The sequence below is a fragment of the Aotus nancymaae genome, unplaced genomic scaffold (assembly GCF_030222135.1).
Source record: "Aotus nancymaae isolate 86718 unplaced genomic scaffold, 86718_ANA_hifiasm-v0.15.2.pri h1tg000041l, whole genome shotgun sequence".
Classification (NCBI taxonomy): Eukaryota; Metazoa; Chordata; class Mammalia; order Primates; family Aotidae; genus Aotus; species Aotus nancymaae.
In genome coordinates this window covers 37030104-37054816 of record NW_026988455.1, presented here as the reverse complement: position 1 = coordinate 37054816, position 24713 = coordinate 37030104, and the positions used below count along the sequence as shown (strand labels likewise).

At 41.5% G+C, this 24713-nt stretch overlaps 1 protein-coding gene across 3 annotated transcripts in view; it reads left to right on the top strand.

Annotated features, from left to right (window-relative positions):
* Positions 1-24713, top strand: part of PCSK5 (proprotein convertase subtilisin/kexin type 5) — a 472843-nt gene that overhangs the window by 301057 nt on the left and 147073 nt on the right. Inside the window, exon 21 of one of the 3 annotated variants that reach the window (XM_021669251.2) lies at positions 2178-4805. The exons of the other annotated variants lie outside the window; for them this stretch is intronic. Coding sequence (XP_021524926.2) covers positions 2178-2293 — 116 coding nt within the window. The 3' untranslated portion in view covers positions 2294-4805. Of the gene's footprint in view, positions 1-2177; positions 4806-24713 lie in introns of those variants that run through there. 3 annotated transcript variants of the gene reach the window in all.

Here is a 24713-nt window from a genome sequence, read left to right as displayed (position 1 = left end):
CAGAAATTACACATCCGTGATGTAGAAAGAAATTGTTTAAACTATTGTTGTTCAAAACATCTTTGGATTGTTATAAAAATAGAAAAACAAAAATATGCAGTTGGAACAATCTGACTGACATGATCATTGCCCTAGGTTTATTCTTTCCCTTCTTTTGAATGTTTCTCCTTCTGGAAATTTCATGAAAGGAAAAACAGTGCCACTGTCAGGACAGTGTGGACTTGGAAGTCAGAATGCTGTAGTTCATATCTGGTCTCCAGGCCTTAGGCAGCTTATGAATTTCTCTGGGCCTCATTTCCACCATCCCTAAAAAAATGAAGAAGATAATACTACTGACCTCATCTGGTTATTCCACAACTCCCTATAAGGAATCCCAAAAAGGTGTCAGAAAGATCTGGGCACATGACAGTACTGACAGGACATCATTTGTGGTCTCATTTCTTTGGAGCATCACAGGTGACTTTGCATCTCCATGGCCTTTCCGGTATATGATTGGTCTCAGGCCCTGTGTTCCAAGGTTTTCTTGCTGGGGCTGATTCGACTGTAGCACACTGAGGTGAGAGAGGCTTGGGGTGGTAGCACCCCAGGGACCATGTATCATTTTTTAGTTACCAGCAAGTGCCTCCTTTACTTAAAAACATGGTTCCCCTATTTCTGAATACAACCCAGAAATTTTTTTAAGTTAGTAATAGAAAATTGAGGCAGATGAAAGTGATTGGACTGGACGTGGTGGCTCACGCCTGTAATCCCAGTACTTTGGGAGGCCAAGGTGGATGGATCACTTGAGGCCAGGAGTTCGAGACCAGCCTGAGCAACACGGTGAAACCCCATCTCTACTAAAAATACAAGTATTAGCCAGGCGTGGTGGTATGCACTTGTAATCCTAGCTTCTTGGGTAGCTGAAGCATGAGAATCACTTGAACCCTGGAGATGGAGGTTGCAGTGAGCAGAGATCGTATCACTGTACTCCAGCCTGGGAAACAGAGCAAGACTCTGTCTCAAAAAAAAAAAAAAAAATGATGTAGGAAATCCATTGTAACTTGCAATGTTCACCAACAGCACCTGGTAGCACTTCAAGAGTTGCGATGCTTTAACTACTTTCCCTAAATCATGGTGAGCATGGGACACGTTATGTCAAATGGCACTTTGCTAAAAGTGGAGTGTTAGGATTGTGAGCGGAAGTGGGAAATGAAGAATCATATCTGCAGTGAGCCCATTTTCAGGTCAGTTACAGAATGAGATCATTGATGGCTCACCAGGCTTTTGAAATCACATGGCAGCTGCATTTAAGGATGTTTTATTTGTTCTCTTTCAACTGTCATATTTCTATGATTCTAAGACATGTATTTTTTTACATTTTAACATCTCTGAAATTAGATGCATCTTATAATTTGTGGCAGTTTACAACTGCTTTTTACTAGAAAACTGATGTAATATTTATGTAATTTGTGGCAGTTTACAACTGCTTTTGACCAGAAAACTGATGCGATACCAGTGTTACTGCCCAGATATGAGACTTGGATGCAGAGACATCTGTTCAGCTGAGTTAGGCACTGTCTACTTCTTCTTGTGTTGAATTTAATGGCAGTTCTAAAGAGCTTCAGAAAATTAAACTATTGTTCAATATTCAAAGCAAAGATTCCTATATAAGCATGGAAACAAAACAGAATGTTACATAAATATAACAAATAACTTTTAATAAGTATAAAATTAGAATCCTAACTGATAAGAGAATACTGTGTCAGAGTTTAATATGAAGTATCTTTTCCTTTGTGTTACTTAAAATGATGGTGCATCTTAAATTTTGTGTCTTAGATTCAATGAAATATGATATAAATGACTGTATACTCTCTGCTCTAGGTAATTCAAAGAAGAAAAATTTCATGCTTGTGTTATTAATTGAGTTCTAATTTATTCTTTTTCTAATCTTTTTTTTTCTTTCACAAATGGATACCAATCACATTTACCATTGGACTGCAATGTCTCTCCTTGAAAAACAATGCTGTTGACTGAAATCACTTTGGGTGGACCACATTTCCTCCTGTCGACTACTCCTGAATGATCTCTTCCAATCCCCCAAATCTGCCTCTCTGGCCAATCACAACCTTCTTCCGTGTGTGTACATCATGCTGCTCTTGTCTTCAACTCCCCCTTTCTCTTGCTGACTTCTGGGAAAGCAACGGAAGAGTCCTGGGCGGAAGGAGGCTTCTGTATGCTTGTGAAAAAGAACAATCTGTGCCAACGGAAGGTTCTCCAACAACTTTGCTGCAAAACATGTACATTTCAAGGCTGAGCAGCCATCTTAGATTTCTTTGTTCCTGTAGACTTATAGATTATTCCATATTATTAAAAAGAAAAAAAAACAAGCCAAAAAAAAAAAAAGCAAGCCACCTCTCTCTTTCTTGCTCTCTTTTTCTTTCTCTCTCTAAAGTTTGTGCAGGGAGATGGTGAACTGTTTTGTCAGAACTTAAATGGAAAAAAAAAATAAACCTACAACAAGCCTACCTTTTATAACTGGGTGTTTAGTGCTAAACAGCCAGAACCACAGAGACAGTATTGTATGACCAAAGCATTTGATGCCAAAATTTGACGTTAAAGTAATGATTTGATTTCCTGCCCTGGTTTTGAAGGTCCATTTTTTTCCCTTTTGCATTGACTTGCTTGTTTCCCCTTTGAGACTCCTAAAAATACCTTTCCAAAACATTGCAAGAGCACACATAGACAAAAATGAAAAAGAAAGCTCTTGCATGCTTGAGTCCACAGCTGGGGGAAATGACAGAAAACTGGACCTGAGGGCATCAGGAACATCCTCCAGAGTTGTGTTCAGTGTCGTTTGTCTTGGTATTTCACAGTGAAACATTGATAGTCTCCACACATCATTTACTTCATGCATTATATACTGGTTTTTTGCATTTTACTCACTTGATAAGTCTGCTCCACTGGTTTCATCAGATAGACTTGCTGCTACTGGCTTTTCCATTGTAGAGTGGGTTATTTTACACACAGTTTGCCAAATGGGATTGCTCTGTATAGTCAAATTGGTGATGGACAGATGGACAGAATGCAGAAGTACATAGAAGAGCTGAGGCTGATCCAGCTCCCCTGAAATTCAGACTGTTGTTAACTTTGTAGACCCTGCACAATCTATTGGTGCTATCTAGCCATCATCCCCATTTTTATAAAGGCCATCATAAATTCCATTTGTCGTGGTGGGAAGCATTTTGGATCTGATGCAGGAAATTTCTTCCTGGAGTCAAAAGTTTCTAAGAGGTCCTGTATTTTTAAGAAATGAAATTTATTTAAATAATATTTAAGCTCATGCCCATGTTGGCCAGGCAACTTTTTTCAATGGTGCTTATCAGAAGTTTTTTCATCTTGTCATTTTAAGAAAATAAAACTGGAAATTGAATATGGGTGGCATGATTGTACCCTTCTAGTTCTCTTATTTTCCCACTCCTCTGTCCCTCTACAACTATGCCATACTATTACATACCTGTCCACCGAATGTTGAGATCATCTGTTTTTTGATTAAGAAATATTTTCACTGGTTTTTTATGATTCTCTAAACACTTCATGGAAACTAGAAGACTGAATTATGAGAAAACTGTTTGGATTAGTGGCCAGAAACGATGAAACCTTATAGATCTTTTGACAGTTTCTCTGTTTAGGGGAGATAGACTGATAACAAGTTTCTTCATATCAAATCTTCATTGGTGACCTCATTTGCTTTATGAGTGACCAGCCATCTTGCAGGCTTCATGCTTCTGAGAGCCTCATTTCCAAGATGCTGCTGGAGTCACAGCTGAGAAGAGGAAGGGTGTCAATATAGACTATCCTGAGAAAGAGCTGGGAAGTGGTTGCTAAGGTCCCCATCCAAACAGCAAGCTAATAAAAAGCCTATCTTGAAAATATTTCTAGACATCAAAGATAACTTACAATCCAAGGTGAATAATAAGTAAATAGTCTGATGACCCTCTTAATAGCAATGTAATTTTATGGAATCACATAATGATTCATAAGTAACTAGGGGACCAACTGATTTTGCTAAGCAATTTTCCCCTTTATAACACTGCAGGCCCTTCTGACACACACACACAAAAAATGACATTTAATCCTGGGCAGACCATATAGTTTTACATTTAAAGGTACAGTCTTCAATGGACAAATGCAAGCACAAGGCTAAAGCAAGGTCAAGCAGATGGCAAAACCGGATCTGCCCGCAAAGGAATCTATATGACTCAACCAGCCCATAGTATTTGAGGCACAAGGTTACCGTGATAGGAAAGATAAGAATGATGTCTGTTTTCTTAGACAAATAACCATCAACATGACAACAAAATTCACTGGGGTCTACCCATGTGCATTCCATTTCCCACTGACCATACAGGTGCACGTCGAGGAAATCCTGGTTTAACTACTAGTGTGTTACTGCCTCATTTATCTATATAACATTATTAACTAGAACATAATGCTTTCAAAGTTTAAGTTAATGTTATATATTATGTACAAATATATATATATATTCATAATGAGATATATGTAATGGATAGTACAAAGTTTGGAGACTCAACAAATGCTCTAACCTTCTAGAGACAAAAGTCCTATTTCTGTTTTTCTTTTGTCTTTTTATTTTTAACTAGTGACCCATTGTTAAATCCAAATCCACTTTTACTGAAAAATACTGTACATGTGTAAAATGTTCAGTTGTTTTTTTGTAAAATATAGTAGAACGGTTGTAATTGATACTGGCCAAAATCAATGTTATTCCATATTTTATTTTTTCTATTAAATTAACCTAAGTTCCTGTTTATTTGATCTTTTCATACCCATGTATAAACTTCTCTGAAAGGGTAAGGTCATGAGAAACTTCCCTGTTTCTACCTAGAAGCTGAATATAAAGGAAAGGGTGGAGATGCATGAAACATCTAAATAAAGTTGGAAAAGAAAGAGTGAGCAGAGGAGGGAATTGAGAAGGAGTGAGAAACAGCAGTATAAGAAAGGAATGGGTTAGAATTGGTCATGAATTTATGTTAAATCCCATTTTTAGAAAGCAAGGCTGTGAAAAAAATCTATAAAAGTTTGGCATCATTTCTATCAGATTGTACAGATGCTGGCCCCCAGAATAGGGCCCACCTGGTCCCACTCTTCCTCTAAAGCACAACACACCCACTATTATGTGTCGACAGTAGCGGTGGGGGCCATGGCTGGGGACTAGGAGGTGGGCACTGTAAAACCTGTTAAAGGAGAAGATGACTTCAATTTGCTGACATCGTGTCTAAAGTCGACATTGGCTGGATGTCTGGAAGATGATTTTGTCTGGAAGAAGATGATTTTGTCTAAAATAAATCTCCAGTACATACCATGGGGTGGGACTGAACAAGCTAGCTAAAAACAGCAGTGGAGTATAGATCTTTTTGAACCGTGTCTGAGATGCAATTACTAGTCTTAAAGATTCAGTGCTCTGCCTTTTGGGGAAAAGAAATGATAAATCAGCCAAAGCCACAAACAAATTGAGCTCCAACTAGGTTTAAAGATCTAGAGGTACAACAAGGCATCTGCTTTGAAGTCCCATTATGGAGATGGAGAGAAATTAATTTTATTGATCACTTACTATGTACTACTCAATCTGAGAATATATGTATATACATACTGATGTAAATATATTCTCTTTCAATTTTCAGAAGGACTCTAGAGGCGAATATATTATCCTCTGTTTACACATGAGAAAACTGAGCCACATAGACTTGAAACAAATTGAAATTCCATACCCAGATTCATAAAAATAATAAAATTTAACATGAAGACAATTCATGTACAACATTCCTGTACAACAGGAAGTAGTACACGCCAAATCTCAAATGAGTGGTACACCGAGTTGTTAAGTTTGGAACAGGCAGAGATTCCTTTGAATTGGACTGGTCAGGTCAAGTTTCCTAGAGCAGGTAGAGCTAGAATTGGTCTCTGAAGCATAGATGAGTATTACCCAGGCAGACAGAAAGAGAGGGGGAAGAACATTACCAATGAAGTTGCTGCATACAAGATGCTTAGGGAAGTAAGATGTTTTCATGGTTTTAATCTAATTATCTATTGCTACAAAGAACAGTGATTCAAAATTGGGTGGATTTGTCCAGAAAAATCTACATTTGTACACTTTGTAGAAGGAGGATAATGTGCCCATTCTCAATCCCCACATCCATGGTAGACCACTAATTATCACTCACTGTCCACTCTAGTTATCAGAGGCTTGTCACTGCTGATTTCTTCTACCAGATTCATTATTCTACCCTTCATTTTTGAAGACCTTACAAACTGAGTACTTGGTGAAGAAGGGGAGGTGACTGCTATAGAACTACCAAATCAAAGTTTCTCAATCAAAGTGGTCAATACTTGTGGCATATCTGAGTATGGAAATGAATACATAGCATCTTATTCCCCTCATGTAAAAAGAATGTCATGCAACTAAAATATAAAATAGACATTCATTCTTAACAGCTTCCATATTACCATTCAGCCTTGCACAAAGAGAGCAATGTGTTGAATAGAAATTGCCTGTTGGCTTAAGTATTTATCAATTCTATGTGTTGGTATCAATTCAAGTCCTCTCTTGTAGTTACTTTGAAATATGCACTACATTGTTGCTAAGTATAGTCTTTCTACTCTGCTATTAAACATTAAAAGTTCTTCCTTCAAAAAAAAAAAGAAAGAAAGAAATTGCCTGTTGAAGGCAATTTTAAACTACGGCCCATTTAATACCCCCTCCTCCCATCCTCTAGCACAAGACGGCAGAGGTGGAACAGAAGCCAGCTGCAACATGACCTCACCTGGCCCAGGCGGGGCCCTGTACCCAATACATGTAGATGGCAGAGAGCTGCTTCTCTCCTCTGGTCAACATCCATTTCCATGTTATTTTTGTTGTCGACTCATAAAATCTGAAGTTCTCAGCAGAATACTTTAGAGCCTTTGACATATTTAGCAGGGCATAGCCAAGGTAGACTTAATTTCACTGTAGCTCATTTGCACTACGTGGCACCTAGAAATGGGCTACAATCTGTATAATCCTGTCTCCTCTTCATTACAAGAGGTGAAGATCAGGTCCTGATTCAGTTCTTGAGCAATAAAGATGCAGTTATGTAGCATCACTAAGTTTCAGCAGACCAGAATGTGACCTGAGACAGCCAGCACTCCTCATTCTGTACCTCCAAGGGACTTACAAGGACAGTTTGACTGGCTTATTACCAAAGGACTTTCTTACAAGGTCTTCTCTCCAACGGACCATTGTTTGGATTGAGTTGTGGTTTTTTTTTAGGGCCAGGTGTCAGACAACAAAAGATAAATTTTGTATCCTACTTTCTAGAAAATTCCAGAAACATTCCCTGAGGCCTGAGTTATAAGATCTTTAACTTTTTTTTTCCATTTTAGAAAACAGTACATTTTAAAAATACAGTGTTTTAAGCTTCACAGAGTTTTACTAAAATGTATTTATTTAATTTGACCCACACAAAAATCAGGCCGATAGACATTGATTTTCTGATGCAAGATGCACAGCTAGTAATGGGTGTGGCTGGGACTCAAGCCCACAGCTTCAACATTCTGTACAACACTGATTCCTTTTTAAGAGTGCTGGAGAAGAGCAAGTCCACATTACATATGTTGCAAAGCAGAGGGTAAGAGCCTTTTCTCAAGTGAAGATAGAAAGCACACTGGGTCCCTGGGCTTGGCTTTTTCTCCTTCCAAAAGAATTGCTTCCATAAATAAATATTGAGTCCCTGCCACAAACTAGGTTCTAAGGTGTCTCTTACCCTCTTCAAACTTATAGTCTAATGACAGAAACAGACATACAGATATAAAACACATGGTTATGTGAATCAGTTTGTGCCTTTAAAGGGTATAAAATATTGTCAGGAGTCAAAGGAACAAGCTCACTTCATTAATCATGTGCTAAGCTTCCATGCCCTTGCACTACAAGCTTCCCAAGGACATCCAAAAATAGCATGAAATCTTAAAAATAGAGTTGACTCTAAAATACACAAATAAAATTGCAAATATCAAAATCAAATGATATCTTTATTAAATATCTACAAAGTGGAACATGTCAAACTAGTCCACTGCAACTAAGGAATTACGCATACAGTCACTGTCACTTAATGGCAGGGATAGGTCTGAGAAATGCATCCTTAGGTGATTTTGTCATCATGCAAAAGTCATAGAGCATACTTACACAAACCTAGATGGCACAGCCTACCACCCACCTCAGCTATACGGGATAACTTAGTGCTCCTAGGCTACAGGCCTGTACAGCACGTTACTGTACTGAATACTGCAGGCAATTGTAACAAAATGGTAAGTACTTGTGTGTCTAAACACAGCAAAGTTATGGGAAATATATGGTATCTTATGGGACCACTTTCATATATATAGTCTTATTGACCAAAGTGTCATTCCACAGTATATGACTGTAATTAATGTTAATGTAGAATAAAGGTGAATTTTAATGTTTGATATAATATGAGACCTGCAGAGGTGGGAGAATCTAGGATTTTGAGAATCTTAGCAGAGCCCTCCAAAGGAGAAAGGAAGTCACTATTCGCTGTCTAGGAAACAGAAGAGAGGAGAGGAGAGAGATGTGTTCTATCCTTGGTGGTGGTCAGGGAGGTCAGTGGGGTGGGGCGTGGAAGGGTAGTGTACAGGACTGCAGTATGTGGATGTCGTTCTGGATATGATCCTCTCTTCTTCCCTTTGCCTTCTACACTCTCTCCAAGGAGATCTTTGTCAATCTCATGGTTTTAAATACCATCTATATGCTGATGACTCTTAAGATATATATAGATTCCTGATCTCTTCCCTCAAGATTCACACCTGTAGATTCAATTAACTACTTGACATTTCCCTTCAGCTGTCTAATAGGCATCTCAAAATTAACATATCCAAAATAGACTTCAGACACTCCAACCCCCTGACCATCTTTACCACCAAATCTCTCCCATCTCAGTAAATGGCATTCACTGTATTTCCAAATATATCTCTAAATGGTCTACTTCCACCCACTCCATAGCTGTAACTGTGGCCAAAACACCATTGTCGCCATCCCAGACTGCTGCAAGAGCTTTCAAACTAGCTCCTGGGCTTCTCCCTCTCCTCTCTTCTTTTCTCTCCCTTCCCTAATCAATTCTCTACAGGAAATCGTGCCATCACAAATGGAAAATCAGATTTCATCTCTCTGTTGACTGAACATAAAGTCTGAACTCCTTCCCTGAGGTCTCTGTGATCTCACCTCACACCGCATCTCCCATACCCTCACATGTTCTACTCATGCCAACTTTCTGTTCATCCTTCAAACAAAACCAGCTTGTTTGGGACCCACGACCCTTGCTCTTCACATGGCTGGCTTCTTCTCATCACAAGGTCTCAGTTCCAAAATAACTTCTCTGAGCAGTTACTTCCACCACTGACCCCACACCTGCCCACCTTGTTTTGACATTCCAAAGCACTTACCACCACGTGATATTTCGTGGTTCGTTACTTATTGCCAGCCAGCCCCATGAGAGCTGGTACCTTGTCTGTCTTGTTCACAGCTGTATCTTACACGTCCAGCACGTGCCTTGCTTAAGAAATATTCATGGAATGAATAAGTAAGAAAACATCCGAGAGACGTGACATGTGACCTGAGCCTTGAAGGATAAGCAAGAAATTACAAATCAAAGGTGGTTATGATGTTTAAGAAGGATATTTGAGAGAAAGAACCTGTGCAAAGGCACAAAGCCACTTAAAGGGCTTGTGGACAGCAATCACATGGAGGCCCAGGCAGGGGATGAGCAGGGCAGGCAGCTCGGGAGAAAGGATGGAGTAGGGTCAACCAGTAAAGGACCTTTGCTGGACTGTTGCCCTTCCTCCACCTTCTTGTCATCAACCCTCTTTTCAGAGAGGCTAATTGACTTGCCCAAGGACCCCATCAAGTCAACTCTTGGCCTCCTGCCAACATATTTGAGGAGCATTCATTCAGACAGAATGCTGAGGAAGCTGGATTTGCTCAGTCTTCAGGCACTGATGGCTGTATTGAGCCAGTTGAATGAAAGGACAGGGTGCTGAGCAGAGCTCAGCTGTCAGATGAGCTCACATGAGAGGCAGTAGCCCACAGCGTCTGTTCACTGTGATGTCCACAGTCAGAGCAACAGCTTGGCAAGTCCTGTTTGCAAAACTGAACTCGGGACCATAAGCCTGCTCATCTTTTTCTCCTAAGACAAGACCCCTTAGCCGTCTAAACTGTCATCATCAAAGAAGAGCAAAAGGAAAAAGCATGACGTGCTAGCACTTCCCTTCCCTAACAATGAAAACAATAACCCACCTATGCGTAGTACTTCCTATGTGCTGAGCTAAATGCTTCATATGGGTTATTTCATTCATTACTTCCAATAGCCTAATTCTATCTCCTTTATATAAACAAGGAAGCAGATGAGGTAAATGCCTAAGGTACTCCAGTGGTAGGTAGAAGGTCGGGATTAATTTAAACCTAGACAATCTGATATCAGAGCATCCACAAGGAGAAATACAAGAGCCAAGGAGGATTCCATCAAAACAAGATTCAGCCATGATTGTGAAGTGTGCAATGGGTTTCTATATTTTAGCTGATGCTGTCAGGTCCCAGATGCATGTTATCAATGTCCACCCAGGAGTACACACTGTGGCCACATCATGCTTTGTGTGGACAATGCAGAGGTCAATATTTGATCATGAGAGCTAGTAACAGTCAATGGGCCATGTGGACAAACTCAAAATAGACCTAAGGTAAATGAGGCATTGGCTGTTACAAAGAAATGAGCTTATGATGATATGATGCCTCCTTTCATAATTTCTTTGTCAAGAGGCTATTGTTTGTTTCCCTAGCCCTACTTGAAATGAGGAAGAAATAAAATGGAGATTCTGGGAAATCAGACGAAACATTAGCATGCTGAAAGTTAGTACATAATACAAATTCTGTGAGCTCCTTTGACAAATCTGGTGAGACATAAATTCTTTCCGGGTGATATTAAACAGGATTCTTGCCACCACAATCATAATGGTTACAATATAATAAAAGCTAAACTATCAAAAAAGTAAGGCTTTTTATTATATGTAGGAATATAATGTTAACTGTTCTAAGTTATGAGAAGAGCCACGAATATGGCGTAAACCAGAAGTCATCTTGACTGTTCCCTGCATCACCCCCACATCTGATCCATCACCAGGTCAAGACAATTCCACCTCCAAAATCTTCCACACTCACTTCCTGTTCTTCACCTCGTCTGCCCCTATCCTAGTCTAACACCTTGGATTAAACTACTTCTCACGTGGGCTATTGCACTCTCTCCTAATTAGCCTCCCTGAACATACTGCATGTGTCCACAGCCACGTCTTCATCTTCATCTCCTATTCCATTTTCCACAACAGCCAGAATGCTCTTTTCTAAAATTCAAAATTCAGCATGAGACTCTACTCTCCCGTGACTTCCCATTTCCCTAGGATAAAATTGAAATTTATTTCCATGGCCTTGAAGGCCAGGGTCAATCTGGTCCACCTCTCCTCTCTAAACATATCTTATGACATTCTCTTCTTCCCCAAGCATTTTCTTGCCACGATTACTTTCCCCGATTCTTCCATCCTGCCCCGCACCCTAGAACATCCCATACGTCATTCCCCCTACTTTAATGCTATCCCACCCAGATCATCTATGCCTGGCTAACATTTATTATCTGGGCCTCAGTTAAAATGCACCTCTTTGATTCCTGATCCTTAACGGACAAAGTTAGATGTCCTTAGTATAAGCTTTCTTGGAAGCCTCTACTTTTCTATTATTTTTATGATAAATATCTAGTTACTTATGGGAATATTTGTTTGACTTATTCTCACTACAAAGTTCGTTCGATGAGGGCAAAGTCTGTAAATGCCTTATATTTTGTGAGCCTAGTAAATCATCTCATAGAGAAGGTGCTTGGTAACTCTGTTATGCATAGTTGAAAAAAATAAATTAACAATAATAAATGAAAAATGGAGGAAATTAAATGAAAAATTGAGCAAATGACAGGAAAGGAATAGCCCTGATCCCAATATCAGGACAACTAAGTCCTAGCCTGAATGCTGTAAAACTTCAGTATAGCTCTCTATACTGAGATATAGTGTCTATATCTCAGTTTCCCCTTCAGCATCATCCCTGTGAACCTTCCAGCCCTTCTTTCCATGTAAAGAGAAAATAGCAGGAGACTTCACAGAGTTTCCACCACTGATCCTAAAACACATGCAAAACCATTGGCACAAACTCATTAAAGCCAGTGCTTTAGAACTTTGCCACTAAAACTGTGGCCCAGCAGCAGCAATAGCAGCCAGGAATTGGCTAGTGTGACAGCAGAATTCTAAACTTGAATTCTCATTCCCCTGGGTATTCATTGTTGTCAAGGGACTTTGCAGAAAAAATTAAAGGTTAATATCAAATGAACTCAAAATAGAGAGATCAGCCTGAATTGTCCAGATGGGCCTGAGGCAGAAAGGATCCCAGAGATGTGGAAGAAGGCAAAAGAGGCAAAAGGCGAAGTCAGAGATTCAAAGCATGAGAAGGACTTGAACCACAGCCGAGGAACCTGGAGCAGACTCATGCCCAGAGCCTCCAGAAAGAATGCAGCCTGACACCTTGATTTCAATCTTGTAAAACCCAGAGCAGAGAATGAGCTGAGCTGCACTGTGCCCAGATCTCTGACCTACAGAACTGTGAGTCAGTGAATGGGTACTTTTTTAAGCCACAAAGTTTAGAGTAACTTGTGATGGCAGCAGTAGGAACTAGTGCAGTAAGACCAGGCCTGCTCAATCACAGTATGTCCTCTTGCCAGATCCCAAGTTGATCTTTTCAAGAGATGGTTCAGTGTCATGGTTACCACCACAGAATCTGAAGAGAAGCTGCCTGGGTTCAAATCTTGGCTCTGTCATTTACTAGCTGTGTGATCGTAGGGAACACATTTAACTTCTCTGAGCCTCTGCTTCCCCATTTGGATAATGGTTATCCTACCTCTCTTCCAGGAACATTCTGAGGATTAAATGACAACACATAAAAGCACTTAAGACAGTGCCTATATGTATGAGGCATAAAACATGTTGGTTACTAATATTACTTAGATTTTTTTATCCATTGTTGATCCCTCTCCCTCCACTTATATTCAATCCATCACCCAGCTAGTTAATTTACCTCATGAATATCATCTCTTGAGTCTGTCCTCTTCCCTCTACTCCACCATGACCATCCTAGGTTAGCTACTATCATCACTGGCCAGAAGCACTCTGTGAATCTTCTCCAGTCCCACAAAGAAGCTAAAGTGACTTTTCAAAATGCAAATCTAATCACAGTACTCTCCTGCTAAAACCTGTGGCTATACAGGTAAATACAGGATCCATTAACATGTACTGCAAAGTCTGATACCCCCTTGACCCATCTCAATTTTTTTCTCTCCCTCTCTCCTCCCTCTCTTCCGTCTCCTCCGTCCCCTCCCTCCCCGGCCCCCTCTTTCTCTCTCCTCTCTCCTGCCTCCCCTTCATCTGCTCTGGCCTTCCTTCAGTCTGTCCCAGCAGCCAAGCCTCCCTTGCAGACATGGTTGCCTAAGGCTAGAGTGCAGGAATCACAGGTCCACAACTGCGTTGTGCTTCTTTGATGGATACCTGAGTTCCACTCCAGACTCTAAGCATGAAGGCAGAAGTTCATTTGCTTTTTCTCATCATTGTATCCTCATACTTAGCACAGTTACTGGCACAAATACTGGCTCAGTAAACAGTATTTTAATGAACAAATGAATCAATGAAAATACTGTGGCACAGTTGAAGAGGAAGGACAGATAAGCTGTTGGTGCTTGTTTTGGTTTGACTCCCACTTGGTGGCAGGGAGTGCAAGAATTAAATTATGTCAGATCAAAAACATCAGTTCACTGGCTGGATCACTACTGAGTTGCTACAATCTTTGTGAGTGTGTCACAAAATATGCTGGAAGGAGCTGAGCACAGGAGAAACCAGAAGTTGGTTTAGCAAAGGGGACATCTCAAAATATGCTACAAGTCTAAGGGGTTATATAAGAACCAAAAGCTGAAAAATTGTCTTTCCACCCTCTCACCATATCTATCATTTCTTTAGGTTTGTTGCCTAGAAAGATTTCATCTACAAATTTTTTTCTCCACCAAAATACATAAAGCTCAGTACGCAGCTATCTCACGACTTGGTTAGCCCTCACTGTCCCTCTCATACTCAACCCTTCACTTCCCGCTTCCAGCTCTGTAGGCATGAAACACAGTGACCCAGAGCTGGAGAATGAAGAATCGCCTATGCTGTTCCCACAGAACACAGCCTGAAGAGGTGGCGAGACATTCCCAGACCATAGAGGGCCCTCAAGGGTGGGTTGGGGCAACTTGACCTCAGATGTCTGTGCCAGAAAAAGAACTGATGAACAGATACATCACCCAGGAATGCCCAAGCTCACAAATCCTTCATGAGGGCAGCAGAATGTGGAGGCCTGAAACCCTCCTCCAAAATCTAACTCATGCCCTACCATTCTGTGATACATGTTCTCTGGGCTTCCATCACTGAAGTTCAGTCTCCCTGTCTTATAAGCTCCAAGGAACGTAGGGACCATGTCTAACGTGGAGAATTCCAGATACAGGCAGGCACTTTAAACCTATAGCTTAATCTAATGGTTGTCAACAGAGACAACATCAGTCTCCTTTTGTTGTCTCGGGCTAGTTATTAGACAATTCTGAAATAGAATAAAGATGACGTTTAGCCATGTCTTACTGAACGTTTCCTGTCAGTCACTCTCCAGGAAGTTGGTAGAATTTCTGACTCTGTGCTGGGTCCCTCCTTCACCTCCCTCCTAAACCCTCCACCAGGAAGACATACACCATACCCACCCTTCTGGATAGCAAGTCTGGAAATATCCTTGCACTCTGCACATTGGCCACTTTCTACTGCTGGTGCTAAGCAATATCTCAGAGTAGCACACAGCCTAAGCCTGGGCTGAGATGGCGACAGTCCTTCTGAAGGACTCTAAGGTGACTAGAATACAACAATGGCTCTCAGACTTGAGTGGACACCAGAACCACCAGGACAGCCTATTCAAACACAGATTCCGATCTGCCACCCCACCTTAGAATTTGTAATTCAGTAGATCTGAGGTGGAAACTGAGAATTTATATTTCTAATAAATTCCCAATTGAAGCTGCTGCCGCTGGTCCCACCTTGAGAATGACCAACACTGATGTTAACTACGCAACCTTAGTAATGAAACTAGAAAGATGTGGGTTCAAGTCCTGGCTCAGCCGCTTAGCATGTAACCTTGGATAAAGTATTAAATCTCTCAAATTCTCACTTTCCATCTATAAACAGAAAGTACTAACAGCAGCAATGCTGAGGATTAAATGGGTGATACATGTGGATGCATACAAAACACCCCCACCCTGGAGGACAGAGCCCCTTTCCCTGCACCATACCCAGCCCCTGCCCTCCCCAGCCTGCAGGTGCAACTCTCCTTGACAGGGCTGCCGTAGGATCATTTGGGTGGTGGGCGGGGCACAGCTAATTGTCTCCACCTGCCTCTGTCTAGTAGCGTCCTGTCCACAAGGGCAATGCTAAGATGAGCATCAAGATGACTCCTCAGCCCACTTCACAGAGTGCAAACAAGGCTATTGCCTGCTGCTTCTGCAAGAATGGTGTTTCACATAGCTTTCTGCTCTGAGACTAACAGATAAAGTAATTCATCCCAAATTACACAATAATGGCAGAGCTCCAGAGCTAAGACAATGCCCCTGCTGACTCACCTATACCGAACTGCCGTTGTAATCTTGCTGTATTGATTTATTTTGGCTTCTCTGACACATAACTACAATTTGGCACCCTAAAACAATACGTATTTATGCTCTCACACTTCTGGAGGTCAGTAGTCAGCAATCAGGATTTCAGTAGGACCACCCTACTGAAAGAGGGTCCAGGAGAGAATCCATTTCTTTGTCTTTTTCAGCTTCTAGAGCTGCATTCCTAGCATTCTTTGGCTCATGGCCCCTTCTTCCATCTTCAAAGCCAGCAGTAGCCTCTTTAAATCTCTCACTGTATGAGAGAGGTTACATCAGCTTCTTCTACAGTAAAATCTCCTGTTTTCCTCTTCTAAGAACACTTGTGATTATATTTGTGCCACCCTGATAATCTAGGATAATCTCCCCATTTCAAGATCTTTAACTCAATCACATCTGCATAATCGCTTTTGTTATACAAGGTAATATTTACAGGTCCCAGGCATGAGGACTTGGATATCTTTGGGGGACATTATTCAGCCTCCCACACTTGGATTGGTTGTCTCTCTGAGCCACCATTTTTTCATCAGTGAAGTGGAAATAATATATCCTCATGAGAACGCTACCATGTGGTACACACTAACTCACTGAATACATGTCTGCTGAATTGTTGAATGCTTCCTCAATACTCTTTTGTGTGTATCTTGCATTAATTCATTAACTATCTATTTACTCACCAAACTTTTATTAAACACTTACTATGTGCTAAGTACTGTGCTGAGCATAGTGGGTATAATGAAAGGAAAAAGAGAATACATTTCCTCCCTTTACAAATTTTATATTACAGTAAAGGGAGACAAATGAGGGAGAAAATGCCCTGATGTGTTAAGAAAAGAAATTTATGTGCTATGAAAAGCAATGAGAGAGGATACGCTCTACAGAATGGGTGGTCACTCTTCTGGGAAGGAGGTAGGAGTGGAAGGGTAGAACTTGAGACAGAAGTCTGGAAACAGACAGGGAGGTGTGAGTACCTGGAAAGTGCCAGGAATTTCTCCCTGTTGGAGCCTTGGGGCTGTCTTAGTCTGCTTCCTGCTGCTGTAACAGAATACCACAGACTGGGTAGCTTATAAAAAATAGAGGTTTATTTGGCTCATGATCCTGGAGGCTGGAAAGTCTAAGATCAAACAGTTGCATTTGGTGAGAGCCTTCTTGCTATGTCATGTGGTAGAAGGCATCACATGGCAAGAGAGTGTGCATGTGTCAGAGAGAAATGGAAGCCTGACTTCATCTTTTTATCAGGAGCCCACTCTCACCATAAGTAACCCATTCCCACGGTAATGGCATTGTCCATTCTTGAGGCCAGAGCCCACCCCCTATGACTTAATCACTTCTTAAAGGTCTCTCCTCTTGGTACCATCACAATAGCAATTAAATTTCAACCTGAGTTTTAGAGGGGACACTCAAACCATAGCCCAGGACTGGGGCACAGTGTGAGAGGGGTCTGACTGCAGTGACCCCGGGTGCCATGTAAAGAAATGTGGGTCACGTTATGTGCTCCAGGAGCCACTGGGAAGTTTAAAGAGGCCCTTCTCAATATTCTGTCCTCTGCAGTGATCCAGAGCTCCTGGCAGGAAACCCTGAAAGCTCTGTCCTCCTTATAAATATTAAAATACCAAATTCACAGAATTCTCTGTGAAGTGGTGGTTTCCTTAAGCGTCTCTTGCCTTTGACTTTCTTCCTCATTGAGACCTTTTGTGATTTATATTTTCAGAATTTTATTTTTAGAGCCTCCTGTTACAGTGAGCCATCATCTCCCTTAGAATCTCTGTCAGTCTAATTTATAAATCATTTGCTCTAAAAAATATTCTTATACCCCTGGATTTCATTTAACTCTAATCTTTGCAGTTCTTTTTCTATAAGAATGTTCAAACAGTAAATTCACTATATTAACTATTAGTGCATTAGGCAGAGAAAAATAATTCTGATTGCTCATGCAGTATTTTTTTTCCAGTCTGGGTGGTTTCGCTGAGAAGTGGATTGAGGGTAACTGTGATATGAATTTAGTTGAAAATGGTTGCTTTCTTGGATGCATAGTCCTTGGTCTATTTTATCCCTCCACTTTACTTCCTGAAACTTAGTGACCCTCTCTAATATATTTTTGTCAACTGATATCATTCTCTCCATGAACTTCAATAAATTGGCAGTGAACTTCAGTGCTGGAAAGACATTTTGCATTAAAAACTGGATTCACAGCAGGCAATCAGCCTGGGGACCACATGTCTAAGAAAGCAGTCATTTTTAACTAAGGATATTTCAAGCCCAGATAGAATAGGGCTGGTGTGCTCTGAAGCCACAAATGTCTAGCCTACTGAAAGCAAAATTACTGTACAGCATGTTGGTAATTAACCTTGTCAACTAACTTTGAGAACAACTCCAGCGTAATGCACACACCCTGCTTTTGAGTTACATTGCTGTGATTTCCAGATCCCATTAGATTCTACATGCAACCTGCATTCCTATCATTACCCCTTACCAGCACTCCCTGATTTGCTTGCCCTTGCTTTTTGGTTCTTAGGACTTAGTAGCTTCTAACCACACTAACCATGCAAAATTTACTAGTTTTTTGTGTTTACAGTTTACTATATATCTCCTGTGTTATAACGTAAACTTCACCAGGAAGACGTATGTTTTGCCTACTATTGTATCTCAGATGCCCTGAATAGTTCCTGATATGTAGTAGGCACTCAATAATTATATGAGGAATGAATTAATGAATGCCTTTTCATGGAGCTTTTAACTATCGTGTCAATGCTTTTTGCATCCCTAACTCCCAAGAGTCAACTTATTTATTTCCCAAAATGTTTGGATCACTTCATCCCATGGCAAGCTGTAGTCTAGATCACAGAAAATTATTCTTGACTTAAAGAGCAACTAGTCCCTGTCAAGGAGACACATATGTACAGAATCACTAGTTGACATACATAATTATAAATAAATAAAATTATAAATTAAACTATATATGAAATTATAAATTAAAATATGTACAAAGCACTACCAAGCATGGAAAGAATTAATTCAGCTGCATAACGTTGTGATAGGAAAGATTCACATAATTCTTCCCAGAGGAGCCTACTTTGAGTTGTAGAGAATAAGTAGAAGTTGGCTGGGAGAAGAGAGAAAGGAGTGAGCACACACCAAACGGCTATTCTAAGTGGGAGAACGCATCATGGGCTTGGGGGACTGCAAGTCACTTGGAAATGCCAGAGCATGAGGATGTATCTTAGTTGACCTCCACAGCAGCTGATCTTGAGACAAAGATTCAAATCCAAGAGTTTTTTAGGGGAGGTCAAAGAAAATGCCATTGATGGAGCAGGAGAGTCAGAGAGGAAAGGGAACACAGAAGGTTATGTCATCAAGCCAGCTACTGTAAGCCACTGGAGGGACAATTGGAGTTTAGCATTGTGGGGAAACTTTGGGAAATGGTATATAACATAGGCCTCAGAGTTATACCACTGATGGGGCAATGGAGCTGTGTTTTTCATATACTAAATCCCTGTCATGGCCAGGCACAGCGGCTCACGCCTGTAATCCCAGCACTTTGGGAGGCCAAGGCGGGCAGATCACAAGGCCAGGAAATAGAGACCATCTTGGCTAACATGGTGAAATCCCATCTCTACTAAAATACAAAAAATTAGCTGGGCGTGGTGGCACGTGCCTGTGATCCCAGCTACTCAAGAGGCTGAGGCAGGAGAATCGCTTGAACCCAGGAGGCAGAGGTTGCAGTGAGCCAAGATTGCACCACTGCACTCCAGCCTGGACAACAGAACAAGACTCTGTCTATAAAAATAAATAAAAATAAAAATAAAACAAACAAATCCCTGTCAATGGTTGAAGACAACTCCCAGGGATGAGTTCCCTCATTCTTCTGGCTTCCCATGTGTGCCTGACAGAGCATGGGCATCAAGGAAGTACCAACCAACACTCCCCGTTGGAAGTTGGTCTCTGCACATGGATGTGATGAGGCCAAGGGATGTGTACAGGGCACCAAAGGAGTCTGCTACAGTTTGTAAGGAGAGCAACAGAGGATGAGGGTAAAAACCACAGCAAGGGCCAAATTTTTAAGGCTCTCATGTTATTCCTTCAAGCTTTATTCTATATGGAGAGAGTAGCATTGAAAGATTTTAGGTAGGAGAGTGATCCAATAAGATTTGAATTTGAGAAAGAACATTCTGGCTGCAGAATGAATGACAGAATTGGGCCACAGGTAGTGGGTAAGAGTGGAGAATATTGAATCCAGGAGATCTAAGTTAGGAAGATAAATCCACCATATGTTATAGAAATAATTGAGCTAAAAGTCATGGACTGCTGCTGGAGATGGGGATGGGCAGATGGAATGGAGTGCTGTTAAGGAGATAGAACTGACTGAAATTGTAAGGGATTAGATGTGAGGAGGGATCGGGGATGCTGGCTTCCCTGATTGGATGATGGTAGCACTCACCTAGATGGGAAGTACAGGAGGGGTATCAGTGCTGAGCTAATGTGGTAAGGCTTGTTGAACATGGTAAGTTGGAGATACCTGTAAAGTATCCAGGTAGAGAATCCAGTGGGCAATGGATGCAGGATTATTGAACTCAAGAGAAAGATCTGGACTGAGAAGAATTGTTTAGAAACCATCACTTTATGGAAGACATTTGAGAGCAGAGAAGCAGAAGAAATTCCAGGATACATAACCAAAATTTGCCACGTCGGATGAGTTAGTTGAATGTTACTATCAACACCCATTCATATGAAATCCTTTGCTAAGCTAGAGATTACATGTCCTCTATTATCCCTGTGTATTGCTTTGCCTTTATTTCTCTCCACATCTATCTAAAATGATTATTTCTTTCACTCAGCCTAGCTGGATTTGGAGAGGGAACAAGGCAAATTGTGTGATTTGGGGCGAGCTGTAGAAACTCTTAATTATTAGCTTCTTCCTCTATAAAATGGGGATCCCATAAGTGGAGACTGGTTTGTCTGATAGTCAATTGAAGAAACTTTCTTGAGAGGCTTTCCAAAGCTTTCTCCCTCTCCTGACCTCAAAACATCTTAAGTCTGGGCATGGTGGCTCGTACCTGTAATCCCAGCACTTTGGGAGGCTGAGGTGGGAGGATCACTGGAGGCCAAAAAGTTCAAGACTAACATGGACAACATAGAGAAATGATATCTCTACAAAAATAAAACCATTGGGCATTGTGGTGCATGCCTATGGTTTCACCTACTCAGGAAGCTGAAATCAGAGTTCTTAAGCTTGGGAGCTTGAGGCTGCAGTGAGCAGTGATTGTGCCATTGCACTCCAGCCTGGGTGAGTGAATGAGATCCTGTCTCAAAACAAAAAAAAAAGGTGTGGGAGGGATTGCTGGCAAGATGGGCAAATAGGAACAATTCCGGTGTGCAGCTCCCAGTGAGAGCAATGCAGAAGGTGGGTGATCTCCACATTTCCAACTGAGGTACTTGGGACTGGTTAGACAGTGGGTGCAGCCCAAGGATGGTGAGCCAAAGCAGGGTGGGACATTGCCTCACCCGGGAAGTGCAAGGGGCTGGGGAACTCCCTCTCCTAGCCAAGGGAAGACATTAGGGACTTTTCCCAGCACTCTGCCTCAGATACAGTACTTTTCCAACAGTCTTCACAACCTGCAGACCAGGAGATTCCCTCCGGTGCCTACAATACCAGTGCCCTGGGTTTCCAGCACAAAACTGGGTGGCCGTTTGGGAAGACACTGAGCTAGCCACAGCAGTTTTTTTTCATACCCCAATGGTGCCTGGAATGCCAGCAACACAGAACTGCTCAATCCCCTGAAAAATGCAGCTGAAGCCAGGCAGCCAAGTGATCTGGCTCAGTGAGTCCCACCTCCATGAAGATCAGCAAGCTAAGATCCACTGGCTCGAAATTCTCACAGCCAGCCCATGAGTTTGAGCTCAATCTGCAACATTTGAGCTCAGTGGGGAGAGGGGCATCCACCATTGCTGAGGCTCAAGTATGCAGTTTTAACCTCACCTGTCACGGGGAAGTTTACACAGCCACTGGGTAGAGCCCACAGCAGCTCAGCAAGGCCTCTGCAGGCAGACTATATCACTAGACTCCCTCCTGCTGGGCAGGGCATCTCTGAAAAAAGGCAGCAGCCTGTCAGGAACTTATAAATAAAGCCCCCACCTTCCTGGGACAGAGCACCTGGGGAAAGGGGCAGTTGTGAGTACAGCCTCAGCAGACTCAAACGTCCCTGCCTGGCAGCTCCGAAGGGAGCAGCGGATCTCCCAGCACAGCATTTTAGCCCTGATAAGGGACAGACTGCCTCCTCAAGTGGCTCCCTGACCCTTGTGTATCTTGACTGGGATACACGGGCTGACAGACACCTCATAAAGGAGAGCTCTGGCTGGAATCTGGTGAGTACCCTTCTGGGATGAAGCTACCAAAAGAAGAAACAGGCAGCAATCTTTGCTGTTCAGCAGCCCCTGCTAGTGATTCCCAGGCAAGCAGGGTCTGGAGTGGATCTCCAGCAAACTCCAGCAGATCTGCTGCAGAGAGGCCTGTTAGAAGGAAAACTAACAGAAAGAAATAGTTTCAACATCAACAGAAAGGACATCCACTCAGAGACTCCATCGAAAGGTCACCAACTTCAAAGACCAAAGATAGATAAATCCACAAAGACGGGAAGAAACCAGCACAAAAAAGGCTGAAAATTCCTAAAACCAGAACATCTCTTCTCCTCTGAGGGATCACAACTCCTCACCAGCAAGGGAACAAAACTGGATGAAGAATGAGTTTGATGAATTGGCAGAAGCAGGCTTCAGAAGGTGGGTAATAAGAAACTTCTCTGAGCTAAAGGAACATGTTCTAACCCAATGCAAGGAAGCCAAGAACCTTGAAAAAACGTTAGACAAAATTCTAACTAGAATAACCAGTGTGGAGAGGAACATAAACGACCTGATGGAGCTGAAAAACACAGCGTGAGAACTCCATGAAGCATACACAAGTTTCAATACCCGAATTGGTCAAGTGTAAGAAAAGATATCAGAGATTGAAGAGCAACTCAATGAAATAAAGTCAGAAGGCAAGATTAGAGAAAAAAGAGTGAAAAGAAATGAATAAAGCCTCCAAAAAAAATGGGATTAGGTGAAAAGACCAAATCTACGTTTGATCGGTATACCTGAAAGTGACGGGGAGAATGAAACCAAGTTGGAAAACATTCTTTAGGATATTATCCAGGAGAACTTCGCCAACCTAGCAAGGTAGGCCAACATTCAAATTCAGGAAATACAGAGAACACCACAAAGATACTCCTCAAGAAGAGCAACCCCAAGGCACATAATCATCAGATTCACCAGGGTTGAAATCAAGAAAAAAATGCTGTGGGCAGCCAGAGACAAAGGTCAGGTTACCAACAAAGGGAAACCCATCAAACTCACAGCAGATCTCTCACAGAAACCCTAAAAGCCAGAGGAGAGTAGGGGCCAATATTCAACATCCTTAAAGAAAAGAATTTTCAGCCCAGAATTTCAAATCCAGCCAAACTAAGCTTCATAGGTGAAGGAGAAATAAAATCCTTTACAGACAAGCAACTGTTGAGAGATTTTGTCACCACCAGGCCTGCCTTATAAGAGCTCCTGAAGGAAGCACTAAACATGAAAAGGAACAACCAGTACCAACCACTGCAAAAACATACCAAATTGTAAAGACCATCAACACTATGAAAAAACCGCATCAACTAAAGGGCAAGACAACCAGCTAGCATCAAAATGGCAGGATCAAATTCACACATAACAATATTAACCTTAAATGTAAATGGACTATATGCCCCAATTAAATGACACAGACTGGCAAATTGGATAAATAGTCAAGACTCATCAGTGTGCTTTATTCAGGAGACCCATTTTACATGCAAAACCACATATAGGCTCAAAATAAAGGGATGGAGAAAGATTTACCAAGCAAATGGAAAGCAAAAAAAAACCAGGTTCACAATCCTAGTCTCTGATAAAACAGACTTTTAAACTAACAAAGATCAAAAGAGACAAAGAAGGGCATTACATAATGGTAAAGGGATAAATGCAACAGGAAAAGCTAACTATCCTAAAGCTGAATCCCTGAATAGACCAATATATATCCTAAATATATATGCATCCAATACAGGAGCATCCAGATACATAAAACAAGTTCTTAAAGACCTACAAAGAGGCCAGGTGCGGTGGCTTATGCCTATAATCCCAGCACTTTGGGAGGCCGAGGCAGGTGGATCACGAGGTCAAGAAATCGAGACCATCCTGGTCAACAAGGTGAAACCCCGTCTCTACTAAAAATACAAAAATTAGCTGGGCATGGTGGTGCACGCCTGTAATCCCAGCTACTCAGGAGGCTGAGGCAGGAGAATTGCCTGAACCCAGGAGGCAGAGGTTGTGGTGAGCTGAGATCGCGCCATTGTACTCCAGCCTGGGTAACAAGAGTGAAACTCCATCTCAAAAAAAAAAAAAAAAAACCAACCTACAAAGAGACTTAGACTCCCACATGATAATAGTGGGAGACTTTAACACCCCACTGTCAATATTAGACAGATCAACAAGACAGAAAATTAACAAGGATATCCAGGACTTGAACTCATATCTGGACAAAGCAGACCCAATAGACATCTACAGAACTCTCCACCTCAAATCCACAGAGTATACATTCTTCTCAGCACCAGATCACACTTATTCTAAAATTGACCACATAATTGGAAGTAGAACACCCCTTAGCAAATGCAAAAGAATGGAAATTATAACAGTCTCTCAGACCACAGTGCAATCAAATTAGAACTCATGATTAAGAAACTCACTCAAAACCACACAACTACATGGAAACTGAACAACCTGCTCCTGAATGACTACTGGATAAATAATGAAATGAAGGCAGAA